The following is a 15908-nucleotide window of genomic DNA, read 5'->3' on the forward strand; positions in this document are numbered from 1 at the left end:
TTTGACTAGATGACCACCTAATCCTTGTGATGCTGTGATAATTCAATAAAACTGTTTAAAGAAAACATGTCAGTTATGCAGAGCTTACTTTTGAGAAGATATGGGCAACATTATTTGAAAAACATAGCCTTATGGCTCAAATATTTTCAGTTTTCATTGGACTCAGTTAATTGAGAATGCAACTACATTTCTTTTTGTTTGTTTTTGCTGGGCAATGAGGGTTAAGTGACCTGCCCAGGGTCACACAGCTAGTAAGTGTCAAGTGTCTGAGGCTGGATTTGAACTCAAGTCCTCCCGAATCCAGGGCCAGTGCTTTACCCACTTCACCTAGCTGCCCTGCAACTACATTTCTTTTGTTTGTTTGTTTTTGTTTGTTTTTGTTTTTGTTTTTGTGGGGCAATGGGGGTTAAGTGACTTGCCCAGGGGCACACAGCTAGTAAGTGCCAAGTGTCTGAGGCCGGATTTGAACTCAGGTACTCCTGAATTCAGGGCCAGTGCTCTATCCACTGCGCCACCTAGCTGCCCCACAACTACATTTCTAAACTAAAAATCATGCTAACAATGTTCTTTTTAAATTTGCTTTAAAAAAAAATTAAAAATAAGTTAAAAAAAGGTTTCCTACCATGGTGGATCAATGGAATGGACCCTAGCTTCTTAAACTGTGGGTCATGATCTCATATGGGGTCACATAGCTGAATGGGGGTAGGGGGTGTTCATGAAAAATTCGGCAACAGTAAAAGGTTATGTATACCTATTTTATATACATATATACCTGGGGTTACATAAAAATTTATGGGGCAAAAAGGGGTTGTAAGTGAGAAAAGTTTAAGAAGCCCTGGAATAGACTAGTTATCAAATGACCATAGCAATCTAATGAATGAAAAATGCAAAGACCCCAGCTTTTGGGACAAGAACTCACTATTTAATAAAATCTGCTGGGAAAAATGGAAAACAGTATGGTAGAAACTATGTATAGACCAAAATATCATACTGTATACCATGATAAGGTCAAAATAGGTACATGATTTAAACAATAAAAGTTGATACCATAAGCAATTTAGGAGAGCAAGGAATAGTTTACTTGTCAGATTTATGGAGAAGAGATTATAACCAAATAAAAGATAAAGAACATTACTAGATGTAAAATGGATAATTTTGATTATATTAAATTAAAAAGCTTTTGCACAAACAAAAGCAATGCAACCAAGATTAGAAGGAAAGAAAAAAGCTGAGAAACAATTTTTACAGCATGTGTCTCTGATAAAGACCTCATTTCTCAAATATATAGAGAACTGAGGCAAATTTACAAGAATACGATAAATGGTTAAAGGATATAAACAGGCAGTTTTTAGATGAAGAAAACAAGCTATCTATAGATGGATGAAAAAAAAATGCTCTAAATCACTATTGATTAGAGAAATACAAATTAAAATAACTCTGAAGTACCATCTCACACCTGTCAGATTGGCTCATATAACAAAAAAAGGAATATGATAAATGTTTCAGGGGATATGAGGATTTTTTTTGGTTTTTTTGGTGAGGCAATGAGGGTTAAGTGACTTGCTCAGGATCACACAGGTAGTAAATGTTAAGTGTCTGAGGCTGGATTTAAACTCAGGTCCTCCTGAATCCAGGGCCCGTGCTTTATCCACTATGCCACCTAGCTGCCCTGATATGGGGAAACTGGGACACTAATGTGCTGTTGCTAGAGTTGTCAACTGATCCAACCATTCTGGAGAGCAATTTGAAACTATGCCCAAAGGACTATCAAAATGTGCATACCCTTTGATCCAGCAATACCATTATTAGGTTAGCTCTGTATCCCAAAGAGATCCAAAAGAGGTGGTGGGGGTGGGGGCAGGGGGGTGGAGAACCTATTTGTACAAAAATAGCAGTTTTTTATGATAGCCAAGAACTGGAAAATTGAGGGGATGCCCATTAATTGGGGAACGGCTCAACAAGTTGTGGTATATGATTGTAATGGAATACTATTGTGCTATAAGAAATGACAAGGATGATTTAAGAAAAACCTAGACTTACACAAATTGATGAAAAGTGAAGTGAGCAGAACCAAGAGAACATTGTACACAGTAACAGCAATATTGTAAGTCATACTGTGCATGACTTAACTATTCTCAGCAATTATCCAAGAAAATTCCAAAGGACTCCTGATGAAAAATGCTATCCATATCCAGAGAAAGAACTGATGGAGTCTGAATGCAGATTGAAGCATACTAATTTTCACTCTTTTATTTTCTTCAGGGTTTTTCTTTTTTTCTTTGGGTCTGTGTCTTCTTTCACAACATGACTAATATGGAAATGTTTTTCATGATTGTACATGTATAACCTACATTAAATTGCTTACTGTTTCAGTAAGGAAAAGGGGGAGGTAAGAGGGAGGAAATTTGGAACTCAAAAAAATTTTTAAATGTTAAAAATTGCCTTTATGTATAATTGTACATGTCTTTACATGTAATTATTTAAATTAAAAAATATATATCAAGGTATCCTACCTCTTTATGTAGTTTTTCATCCTCAGATATTAGACTAAGGATTGGCCTTCTTCATCCTGATATAATGGAGGTAGGGGCTGCTACTTACTCCATGGAGTATGAACTCAACCAGCCAGGTTTGTATTAGGGCTACTGGTTGACTTTCCTTCTCTAGTGTATTTCTTTTTTTATCATTGATATTGTGAACATCAAAAGGTTCTCAGCAATGGCAGCTGGCTTCTTCTCTCCCTCAATACCATAGCACCAGAGGGATAGTGTACTTAAGGAACAGAAGAAGTGGGCTGGCACTGAGAGGAGGGGGGAGTCAGCGTTAGAGATCACTGCCATCACCCTGGTGCAGGCCCTCCTCTCCTCATACATCAATTACTGAAATAGCCTTCTGATTGGTTTCCCTGACTCATTTCTCATCACTCTAGTGTGTTTGCCATTTCAGCTACCAAAATAATTCTTTAGGACAGGACACTAGATTTTTTAAAATCACAAATGAAAACTGCCCAGATCAATTATAACCAAGGGGGAAACCGAAGCCTGAAAGAGCCAACCCCCTTCCAAAAGGAACCCCAAAATAAAAAGTTCTAGAAATGTCATTGCCAAAAACTAAAGCTCTCAAGTCAAAGAAAAAATGCTGCAAGCAGTTCAAATACCAAGATTCTATCAGTCAAGATCACTAAAAACATAGGAGCTTTTACTATAAACCAGAGGAAAGTTTAGAATATGACTTTCCAAAAGACACAGGAGATAGGCTTACAACCAAGAAAAACTTACACTGCAAAGCTGAATATAATCCAACAGGGGGGGAAATGGACTTATAAAAGAATAGAGGAGGGCAGCTAGATGGCGCAGTGGATAGAGCACCGGCCCTGGAGTCAGGAGTACCTGAGTTCAAATCCGGCCTCAGACACTTAACACTTACTAGCTGTGTGACCCTGGGCAAGTCACTTAACCCCAATTGCCTCGCTAAAAAAAAAAAAAAAAAGAATAGAGGAATTTCAGACATTTCTGCTGAAAAGGGCAAAGCAGAGTAGTAAGTTTGAAATACAGATACAAGTCCAGAGAAACCTAGAAAAATAAATTTATTTGAACAATTGTAAGAAGCTTTATGATGATGTGCTAACACTCTAATGGAAGGAGGGGGGAAGCAAGTGTCTCTTAAGAACCTTAATGTCTTTAAAGGGTATTAAGGGAGTTAAATTTGGGGGGGGGTTGTTTTGTTTTTTTCGGGGCAATGGGGATTAAGTGACTTGCCCAGGGTCACACAGCTGGTAAGTGTCAAGTGTCTGAGGCCGGATTTGAACTCAGGTCCTCCTGAATCCAGGGCCGGTGCTTTATCCACTGCAACACCTAGCTGCCCCAAGGGAGTTAAATTTTTAAAAATATAAATCTTGGTGGGGTGGGAGTGGAGAAGAGGAAAAAGCATTGACTCTGTTCTTTTTTTTAATTTTTTATTTTTGCTGGGCAATGGGGGTTAAGTGACTTGCCCAGGGTCACACAGCTAGTAAGTGTCAAGTGTCTGAGGCTGGATTTGAACTCAGGTCCTTCTGAATCCAGGGCCAGTGCTTTATCCACTGCGCCACCTAGCTGCCCTGACTCTGTTCTAAGGATCTGAAGAGGGTAAAGAATTTAAAGATATCCAAAAAAGAGAAAAAGATCTATTTGTACAAAAATATTTATAGCAACTCTTTTTGGGGTAGCTAAGAATTGGAAATCAAAGGAATGTCCATCAATTGAGGAATGGCTAAACAAGCTGTAGTATTTATGATGGTGATGGAATATTATTGTGCTATAAGAAATGAAAAGCAGGATGATTTCAGAAAGGTCTGGAAAAGACTTGTATGAACTGATGTATAGTGAAATTTGCAGAACCAAAAGAAAGTTGTTCACAGAGACAGCAATATCGTTTGATGAAGAACTGTTGAATGACTTAACTATTCTCAGCAATACAATGATGCAAGACAATCCCAAAGGACTAATGATGAAGCATACTATCCCTCTCCAAAGAAAGAACTGATATTGATTGAACAAACTGAAGCATGCTATTTTTCACTCTCATTTTTTCTTTTATTCCAGTTTTCTTATACAAAATGACTAATATGGTAATGTTTTACATAATTGTACATGTGTAAACCCACATCTGATTGCTTACCACCTTAGGGAGGGGGGATAGAGGGGAGGGAAGGAGGGATAAAATTTTGAACTCCAAACTGTTTATTATTAGAGAAAAGAAGAGAGAGTAAAGAGTTGGGATGATAAAAGGAGGAACACAAGTGTAGAAGGGAGGAAAGTGGTGGAACTTTTTCAATTTCTTACAACTGGGGTACATAAGTATAAAAATATGGAAGGGATGGGGGAGTGGGCATCAGCATCAGATGAATCCCACTCATCTGGAATAGACAAAGGACAGACATAGTCTGCTCTAGAAATATAACAAACTCAACAAGGAAACAATGAGGTGTGTGTGTGTGTGTGTGTGTGTGTGTGTGTGTAGAGGGGGAGGATTTGAATTGGGGTGTGGATTAAGAAAGAAGATATTTAGGGGAAAATAGTCCCAAGCAAAACGAACTTCTTTTTTTTGTTATTATTTTTTTTCAGGGCAATGGGGGTTAAGTGACTTGCCCAGGGTCACACAGCTAGTAAGTGTTAAGTGTCTGAGGCCAGATTTGAACTCAGGTCCTCCTGAATCCGGAGCCGGTGCTTTATCCACTGCGCCACCTAGCCGCCCCAAAACGAACTTCTTGATCCTGAAGGGTGAACTGAAGAGGGGTGGTAAGAAGAAAAGAACTAGAATCTAAAGAGGTGCCTAAAATGGTCTCTTAGACAACTGAGGAATGTCTAGACAAATTATGGAATATGAATGATTGTGTCACAAGAAACTGTGGAAGAAATATCATAGAATCTTAGGTTATATAAACTGATATAGAGAGAAGTGAGCTAAGCAAGAACTTCTACATGGCCAGAAACATTAGAAAGAAAAAACCTTGAAAGATTTAAAAATTGTGATCAATGCAATCTCCAACTACCCAACTCCTGAGGGTTGATGGACACAAGGCATAGAAACAAATTTTTGAACATGGCTACAGTACAGATTCGGTTTGCTTGACTATGCTTATTTTTCAGGGTTTTTTTTTTCCTCCTTTTGGTTTTTAATGAGGAGTTGGAAGCTTAGCAATAGTGCAATCATTTTTAAAAATTCTGTTGAATTTTTAATGAAAATGCTTGTTTTATTTCACAAATTTAAAAAATTTGAAATAGTAACACCCCAAAAGTCATAACATTTCAAAAAATGCATAGTTCAATAAGCAAATATATCATTTAAGAAGTAAATGGCATAAAATGGAGTAACTGTTTCATATAGAATCCTTTGTGTTGTTTTAATGAAATTCCAATCTTTTTGACCCACCACACCTCGCCTGCATGCATAGTAAAGGTAAGTAGGTAAATATAACAGGTCACAGTTTGGCCCAAAGTTCCTAAACTAACTAGCAAACATTCCCATTTTCCAAAAAACCTTCAAAGAATATGCTCTTCAAGGAAGCTGTTTTCCAAAGTTCTGAATCTTTTACTGGATATAGTTTTATCTAACTTACCTTTAGTTTAAATGAGAGGCAATTTGGCAAAATGTAAAGTATATGTTTGCTTTTAACTGCTTTTCTTTCTTGGCTCTTCAGCCTTCCCCTCTCTCCCTTTTTAGTTCCACCCCCATTTTCTAAATTCACTGGAACTTCCTTAAAGTACTATCATTTACGGAGTAGAAGCCAGTATTAAGTTGGGACTGTCTTGGACCCCAGCCAAGAAGTAAACGTTTAGTTACTGCAAAGTCTTATTTTAAAGCTTTTTTGTCTTGAACATCAACTAACTAGGCAAGAACAAAGACATGAGATAAGCATTAACCTAGAGGTCTGAAAATATGCAGTTTGTTCCTTCCTCTATCACTGTAGAAGAGACACTTGACAAACGACTTCACTTTCAGGACTGTGTCTTCAAATCAAAATTTCTTTTGAGGACAAATGTGGCATCTCTAGAGTACTTCATGTTCTTTGGTCTTAAGCCATAATGCTTAATGGCCTTGTCATTGAGAACCACTATGTACTTAAGATCATGCCAGGTACTATGAGGGTGGAGGGAGGATGGGGGAGTGGTAATAACAAAAGCATACAGTTCCAGGGACTAGGACCACCTTATGAGGTGGGTTTTGGCTTTTTGTTTCAAATTTTGGAGGTTTTTTACTTTTTGTCTAGGCCTTAGATTTTACCAACGTAGGAGAGATCAACAATTGTTTGCAACTTACAGCCCTAATTGCTTGTGGCACTGAGAGGATCCAAGGGACCAATTCAGGGTCATGGTAACCATAGTAGGTAGGACCCGAGGTGCTGGTCATGACTGCCACTAGCTATAGTGCCTTGTGGAGCAATTTAATTTAATGTCTATTATGTGCCTTTAACTGTGCTAACTGCTATCCTACAGAGAAATAAAGTTCCCTTCCTCAAATAACTTACAGTCTACCCAAGGAGACACACGTAAGTATATACAAAATAAATAAAAGGTAATAGAAGAGCCACTAGCAAATGGGGGGATTTTTAAAAGTCACAAAAAAGGTGGCACTTGAACTGAACTTCGTTTCCTTAGCTCTTCAGCTTTTCCCTCTCCCTTGTTAGGCCTACTCTCATTTTCTAAGTTCATTGGAACTTCCTTAAGAGCAAGGCTTCTTAAACTTTTTCCACTCGCCAACCCTTTTCACCCGAGAAACTTTTACGTGACTCCAGGTACATATAGGTATATAAAATAGTTATACATAACCTTACTGGAGCTGAACTTTTCACGACCCCTACATTCAGTTCTGTGACCCCAAATAAGGTCACAACTCATAGTTTAAAAGACACTTTGCCTTAAAGTACTATTACAGAGTAGAATAAGTCTTCCCCCAAACCTTTTTCCCTTTCTCTGAAACATGTATGGGTTTTTGTTTGTGGAAGGGGAGAGCATTTCTCTTACTTCTTGTAGGGAATATGGAATAGCTGAGCTAAATGTCTCCTGCTGATGCTATGCTTGCTTGAAGGGCATTCTTCTGCCCCGATCCCAACCCTTAAAGATTTCGAGCACACGAGGACTTTAGTCAGGATCCCTGCCTGCAACAGAGATGGGCTTCTAGGGAAGTGACAACTAGTCACCACAAGCCAGGTAAACACATCCAGACCCATGTGGAAACATTCCTCTAACAACATGGCAGAAGTTGCCTATGCTGCCTCAATCTAGCCTTAGTCTTAGGGGCTTTAGTCCTGGGGGCATTTTTCATGTAAGCTAGTTCCACCACTGTGAAAATAGGATTCTAACATTTGGCACTATCTCTTGAATAAGTCCTGGTATCCCACATCAGGGTACAAAAACCCCGGGGTGTTTCCCACAGGCCGCAAGAAACATCTTTCTTATTTAACCCATTTAAGGTCCTTGGAGAAAGGGACAATTTTTTTTTTTTAAAGTACATTCCCAGAAATATAACTTGTAGGTATTTTCATGATGTGATGGCAGACACTGCTCTTTAGCCATTTATATTTTTCCAAATATATCTCTAGCAACAGCAATCCATGAGCAGAATCTCTATCATGAACCCCAGGCACTTATGCAGGAATACAATGGAGAAAATTGTGGAGCCAAGTAATCATGCCAAGATTTCATGGAATTGATCTGACAATGGGTTATACTGCTCTTCATTCAGGATAGGCCTTCCCCTCTTTCACATATTGGCATTTGGGCCATGATTTACACTACATCCTAACCCTGGCTCCAACATATGGAATACAATTTTAAATAGTAATAACCGGCTTACCAAAAAAAAGAATCTTAATAAACTCAAAAATACAAGTTTCTTCATAAATTTTCTTCTGAAATATCCAGCTGCTTCACAGGCTTCAGGGCTCTTTTAAGAAAAAGAACTATGTAAATGTGAGTATGACTGTTACACCATAATAGGCAACTTAATCTGTCATCTCCAAACTATTAGCAAAAGCTGTATGGAGCATCTGTATCACTAAATCGATAAACATTTATTAAACTATGTGCTGGGAACTGTTGGTTCTCTAAAAATTAAAAAAACTAATTTTTTTGATTCTTTTCCATTTAAAAAAAAGTACAAAGAAATGATAAACGCTGGAAAAATGATATGTAACGTCTGGGATGCAAGAAGGGTAGGGACTTTATTTCAATTTTAAAAAACAGACTTGCTTTTTTTTTGGAGCATAGTAAAGCTCAAATTTTCATAAACAGCCAAAGGTTCATTAAGAGGTTATAATTCAATATTTATTGAATACCTAAGTGCAAAGCACCATGCTATAAAAAGTTTTGACTGCCTCTCCTTACTGAGCTTTTAAAAAAAACAAAAAACTTTTTTACTTACAGGTAAACACATGCACCCATATGCAACATATACATAGATATACATAAACACACATCACTACTCACACCAAACAACCGCTATAAAAATGGAGACCCAATTAAGGCAATGATTACTATCTTCAGGTACTCCTCTACACAAGATGAGAGGAAAACTTTATCTGTTCTTTGTAGCAAGTATAAGCACGATATATTCACAGTTAAAAGGTGGGTTTTCATATTTGGAAAACATAAACCCCCCAGGTATGATTGAAAAGATTTTAATCCAATTTGTTAATCAAAAAGCTCTAAGAGTTGGAGCTAAACAAAGAAAGTAAAAATGACATTTCTTCCTTTGAAGGAAATCTGAACCTGTCCCCTCACACCAACTATAATTCCTTCAAACAAATTAAACTGGTGGCAGGACTGTTACTATGTCACTCAATAGTCCAGGTAGGAATTGAATGTTTCTCCCCTCTAGGACAGAATGTTTCAAGCTGGGATTCCGGTTTGGTGGCCCCTCCTCCCTGTGGTTTATCTAGCTAGGGTTCGGCACCAGTGACTAGACTGATGAAGCTTTAGTCGTGGGTCCTTCCTGTAACCAAGGATTCTTTACTGAGTTCTTTGCGGTTTTTTCTTTTTTGCCGGGTGATGAGGGTTAAGTGACTTGCCCAGGGTCACACAGCTAGTAATTGTCAAGTGTCTGAGGCCAGATTTGAACTCAGTTACTCCTGAATGGGTGCTTTATCTACTTTTATCACTTAGCTGCCCCTCTTTGCAGCTTTTATAAAAGATACTGGACAAATTGCTATCTTAAGAGTAAGCAGGGGATAGTGTAAAAGGTACTGCTAAATTTAGAGTCAGAGTATTGGATTCAAACTCCAGCTTTCCCTATCTGTGATCTCCCGCAAATCATTTAAGCTCTGGGTTTCAAGTTTCCTTGTCTGTAAAAATGAGAAGATATAAGCCTATGATCACCAACAAATTAAGTGGAAAGAAAACCATCAACTCTCCACTTATAATTGCTACAAAATACACAACTTGTTTTTGCATAAACCACACATTTACAGTCATAATAATAGCTTGCACTTTATACAATGCTTTAAGGCTTGCAAAGCACCTAACATGTTCTCTCACTTGGTCCTCACAACTGTGAGACAGGTGCTATTATCACTTCCATACCCCTCCTGGCCCTGCTCCTGACTTTCTCTGGACTTTAAAAGCATGCCCCTTCTTACTATTGGTTCATCCTGGGCCTCTCAGCCTGGGAAAGTTTACCATACTTGCAGCTTGGTCTGCCCCTTTCTTCCCATTGCTAAATTGCTTGTAGAGACTCCACAGTGTGAAGAGGCCCAAGCTGGCTTGCCCTCAGCTCCCTTCCAGCCTTATTCCTGACATTTTCCCTGGACTTCAAAGCCAAAGTCTGTTCAGTTCCCTCCATCTCCCACTTCCTTTTTGAACTCCTACAAGCTCCTGGAGGCCAAGGGCCATCCTTTCTGCTCATGCTTGTACCCCACATGCTCAGCATAGTACCTGACACATAGGAAACACTCAGTATTAACTACATAAATGTTTATCCCTTCCATTTTATACATGAGGAGACAAAGGCTGAGGTTAAGGGACTCTCACATGTTCACTCAGATGTCCAAGTCTGGATTTGAACTCAAGCCTTTCTGACTCTAAGACTGATATTCTATCTACTGTGCCACCTGAACGGCTGAAGTAATGGGAGTGAAAACAATCCAAAGTTGGGGAAAGTTATCAGAATTCCACATATTCCCTTTATTCAAACATCATAATTTATTTCCTTAGTCATTATTAGAAACACAGGACCATTTTTGGAGTAGAACTCCTATACATTTTCACCTAATTTGAATTCTTAAAACTCTTAAATTCTAGCTCAACAATGATTATTAGTTTAAATATTGTCCTTTTCATCCTGAGATCAAACTGAGGAGAGGCCTAGAAGCTATGACATGAGGACTGGTTGAAGGAACTGGGGATTATTTAGCCTGGAGAAGATGAGGAGGGGAAGGACTGGAATGAGAGATGGTCATTGTCTTCATTTATTTAAAAAGGAAGAATTAGCCTCATTCTGCTGGGCCCAGAGGGCACAGATTTTACAAAGTAACATTGAGAGGATTTCAGCTCAACATGAAGAATGTATACTTAACAATTAGAACTGTCTCAAAGTTTTCATAAAGTCTGTCCCATGGAGAATGTCCCATGCAACATTAATACAAAAAAACCTGTGTACCATGTGAAGCAGAGGCAGTGCTCTTTGCACAGTCCAGTTTTTTGTACCCATGTGTCCCAAGGTGTTGGTCTAAAGTCCTCTCCAAAAAGCAGCTTAGGAAATTCATTTAGATTGGCTCTCCACACTCCATTCATCCCAATGTCCAAGTTAGCTTTTTAGGTGACTTAGGGCCTCCCTCAAGATCATGTTAGGCAGGACACCCAGCACCACAGCATGTGCTAAAAGGCTGACCAGAAACATCAATAACCACACTGATTTTACAACTTGGTGATAAAAGGATCAAAGCAGAAAGCCTTCTAGTACTCCATAGGTTTATTTCCACTGAGCAGTGTATGTATTCCGTCTAACTCATCGACGTAGCCTCAGAAAAAATGCATGTTTACACTCTTTACTCTCCAAGGGATAATATTTGTCATAAAAGTCCAAGACATATTCTTCAGTCTTGAATCCAAATTTTTGGTACAGAAGCATAGCAGAGTTGCTTGCTGAGACGTGAAGGGTTACATCCTTGCCCATGCAGGTCTGCCAAAAGACGGGGAAAAACAACACTAAAATGAAAAGGCCTCTAGGGAAAATGAGTAGGTTAAGAAACTCTTTTAAGTGTAGGTATTGAAGTAGCTGTGAAACGTGAGAAATCAGAGACCTGAAACTGAGACATTACAACACATAGCAACAGCTGGAAGCAGGATGGAATGTTGCTGCTTATGCAAACACTCAGAACACAGGTACCCTGCAGGGTTTGGGCTGAGTTGATTTATTTCTCCTGAAAGGAGAGACCAGGAATAATATAGCCACGTTACAATCTAATTTACAATTCAATTATATTTAATTATTTCAGAACACACCAATATCAAACACTTGTGAATAGCTTGAAGGAAAAAAAAGAGAGAAAATGAGGTCTGTTTTATAATGAATGCTCCCCCCCCTCCCCCCCTCCCCGCCCCAAAAGGTTACCAAGGGGCTGGCGATCAGCCTCCATGAACAGAACAACGTACAGAGGGCTCAAATGGTGGACACAACATGGTGAATTGGAAAAGAGCTGTCTGGGGTTCCAATAAGCCTCTCTCCAAGCCTGATTTTCTCCAAGAGTAAAGTAAAACAAGGCTGCCCTCTTTAGTATGTGACTCCCAGGGGTTGTAATGAAGACAAAGATAAGGAAGTGCTAAAGTCCTGGAAAATTTACATGGTTTCCCCCTCACTTAATAGAAACAGCTTAATTAAAAAACTTTTAATAATTAGAGGCAACTGGTGGTGCCATAATGCACAAAGCATTGGGTCTGGAATCAGGAAGACTGGAGTTCAAATCCAGCCTCAGACCTTTCTAGCTGGGTGACCATGACAAGTGACTTCATCTGTCTGCTGCAGTTTCTTTGACTATGAAACAGGGATAAGTAACTATTTCCCAGAGCTGTTATGAGGATCATCAAATGAGATTATTTGTAAAGTCCTTATAGGATGGCTTCTGGCACATTTTAGGCATTTAATAAAATGCTTTGTTCCTTACTTCCTTGTAATTATTACATCTACATGAAAAATTAAGATCTTTTTATGAGCAGTGTACACTCAAAAAAAACCCCAGCAGACTGAACATACTCCTGGAGATCTGATTGAGGGTACCCAAGGCCTATACCTAGCTAAACTAAGAGAGAAGTTATTAACATTAACCCATCAACCTCCAGATTTTTCTGTTTAATTAACTACATTTTGTTTAAACAAACAGAACACCATAGATCATACCATAACCCAAATCAGATCCACAGTTATTTGTGAGGCAAACCTAAAGAAGAAAATCCGTGCACAAACTTATAAATGAAAAAAAAAAACTAACCTTCTGACCATCATAAAATGCCTACTGGGCAACCAATAACAGAGTTATAATATATAGCCCCTGCCCCCAAAGGGCTTAAAACCTGGTAGGGGAGAGGACATATATGCATAAAAAGAAAAATAACAAAGACAAAATGCCAGCTATCTGTAAAAAACTGGAGAACACTCGGCTGCCTGAAGCAGAGAGAAGTTAAAGGGATTTGCCCAAGTTTCAAAAGGCTAATTAATTATATGGCAGGCAACTTTGCAGATTCCATACTCACTCCAACAAGAAAGATTAGCCATTACTAGGTCAGTGAAGCCATTTATAAAATTCTCACTATGTGCCAGACACTAGGGCTGGGGATGGCTACAAATAAAGGCAAAAAACAATCCCTGTCTAAATGAGTATACCTTCTGATTGGGAGAAAACATGTAAATAACCAGATACATAAAATATATTTACAGAGCAGATGAAGGTATTATGTAAGGGGAAAACATTAGTACCTGGGAAGATTGGGAAAGGCCTGACAACTTAAGGTGTGAACTCTGTCTTGAAGGAAAGCAGGGACACTAAGAGATCAAAGTGCAGAAGAGCATTCCAGGGATAAGGGTCAGACATGAGTTGTATAGACAAATAAATGATAAAGGAACATTAAGAGGGAAAGATTGCTATTCAGACAGAAAAACTTTCAGAACTGCCAAAATCTGGAAACTGAGTCTTTTTCCAATAAGAACAGGAAAAACAGCATTGTCAGTTCTAGTCTCCTACTCACTTATGTAACCTATAATCTATATAGACAAATTTGAAAATGGAGGATTTATGGGAAAAGGCCAGAAAAATACTCCTATACACAAACCAGCAACCTAATTAATCAATTCAATGGGAGTGCACAAATAGTATGTATTTTTCTGCATGGGGAACACAAACTATGTTTTATGGCTGAAATATAACTCACTCAAAAATGTACTGTTGCGGGGCAGCTAGGTGGCACAGTGGATAAAGCACTGGCCTTGGATTCAGGAGTACCTGAGTTCAAATCCGGCCTCAGACACTTACTAGCTGTGTGACCCTGGGCAAGTCACTTAACCCTCATTGCCCTGTAAAACAAAACAAAAGAAAAAACAAAACAAACAAAAAAAAATATACTGTTGCTAGGAAGACCTGATTCAAGAGCCCCCATGCCACACAAATGCTAGCAATTCACTTTAACCTCTCAGGGCCCCCAGACAACTCTTTTAAGACTGAATTTCAAAGACTGTGTGCTGATCTTCATTGAATAGAAGGAATTACCTCATCCAGGAGTACCCATAGCCAATTAAATCGTACAGGCCATATCCCTATCTCAATAAAATATAATCTTAGAGGCCTCACCCTACGTCAGACACCAACTCATACATTCACAAAGCAATGGCAATGACTAACTTTTGGGAAACTTAAGATGTGCTTAAATGTCACTATTGTCATTAATGATGAAAAAAAAAATCTCCTTTAGGCCCAATTGCAAATAAAAATGAAGGCTTAAGCAAAGGAAATCCAATAGAACTGTAAAGGAATAACAAATAATGAAGCATATGAATTTTTCAATACAATTTTGAATATGATAAAAAAATTTAGGACTCTAAAATATTTTCCAGTTCCCTCCTTCCATTTATCAGTACCATGATGTTGATGATTCCAATAATAATGTCTGAAGCCCAAAGGAAATATACAAATAAAAGGGAAAGAAAGGTGTGTATTTTTTCCATTTTAGTTTTCTATTATGCTAATCCAAAAGTTTTTTTCTCTTTCAAACCCATGCCAATAAAGGCTACCTTTTTTTTTTTTTTTTTAAGTTTTTTGGCAGGGCAATGGGGGTTAAGTGACTTGCCCAGGGTTACACAGCTAGTAAGTGTCAAGTGTCTGAGGCCAGATTTGAACTCAGGTCCTCCTGAATCCAAGGCCAGTGCTTTATCCACTGCACCACTTAGCTGCCCCTCCTTGCCTCAGTTCTTAATATCCAGTTCCCATCTCAGCAGAATGCTGAGCTATCCTCCCCATCCCCACCTTCCACCAGAGGTTACCCAAGGTCCTGCTCTACTCTGACCCTCTAACCCCTTTCTGAAGACATGCCTAGCACACAGATCCACACAGTACTATGATGAGTCAATGCTCTATCCTATGGATACTCCAGGCATTGCCAATCTGTTTTGCCACTGCACTCTTGACACCTGAGCTTCAAAATGTCCTAGCCTCTGCACCCTAAGGACCAATTGGCCTCCCTATATGCTCTACAGATGACTCTACCTATATGCGTGCTCTTCTTTAATTAGGATATAAGCTCCTTGGGAGCAGATACTGTCTTGTTTCTCTGTTTTTATTTCTCTCTAGCACTAGGCACAGTGCTTGGGCACATTAATAATTGCTTAATGCTTTTCCATTCCATTCTATTATAAACATGGATAAATTACCTGAATGAGATGATAAATCATAAAAGTTGCAATTCCTGCTCTCCTCCATTCAGGATGAACAAATAGAAATGAAATATAAGCTTCATTATACTTTACATCAGGAACCATAAAGCCAAAGGCAATGATGACTTTCTTATAAAGAACAACAACACTGAAATCTGGATACTGAAGGCATTCTGACAAGTCAATACCTAAAGATAAAAAACAAGTGGAACTAAGATATGGCAAGTAAGAGCAAATCTTATCCCAAGTATTCAAAATATAATAATTTGGAAATTAATTAAAAACCTATACTTACATGCTAAAAACACACCATTTACATGCAAAAAAGAATATATCCAAAACAAAAATTAACTCTAGAGACTAATGATTTCTATGTGAAAATAGAGAGGATAATAAAGTACAACAAAACTGAACTAAAAAAAAGTATTAAGAGTTAGAAGGAACTTTAGGGATAGTCTAATCTGACCTCATTTTGGGGATGAGAAAACTGAGGCCCAGAAAGGGGAAGTCATTTG

The 15908-nt window shown here is 38.5% G+C and overlaps 1 protein-coding gene across 5 annotated transcripts in view; it reads right to left on the reverse strand.

Moving 5' to 3' along the window:
- Window positions 1–4611: 4611 nt before the first annotated feature.
- Window positions 4612–15908, reverse strand: part of KAT14 (lysine acetyltransferase 14) — a 44215-nt gene continuing 32918 nt past the window's right edge. For 2 of the 5 annotated variants that reach the window (XM_043983304.1, XM_043983306.1), the window contains 2 exons: window positions 15391–15581; window positions 4612–11655 (listed from right to left, as the gene is read on the reverse strand). In XM_043983304.1, the coding sequence (XP_043839239.1) occupies window positions 11482–11655; window positions 15391–15581 (365 nt within the window). In that variant the 3' untranslated portion in view covers window positions 4612–11481. Of the gene's footprint in view, window positions 11656–15390; window positions 15582–15908 lie in introns of those variants that run through there. The other 3 variants (XM_043983305.1, XR_006354770.1, XR_006354769.1) reach the window with 3 other exon arrangements.

This window comes from Dromiciops gliroides, chromosome 2 (assembly GCF_019393635.1).
Source record: "Dromiciops gliroides isolate mDroGli1 chromosome 2, mDroGli1.pri, whole genome shotgun sequence".
Lineage (NCBI taxonomy): Eukaryota > Metazoa > Chordata > Mammalia > Microbiotheria > Microbiotheriidae > Dromiciops > Dromiciops gliroides.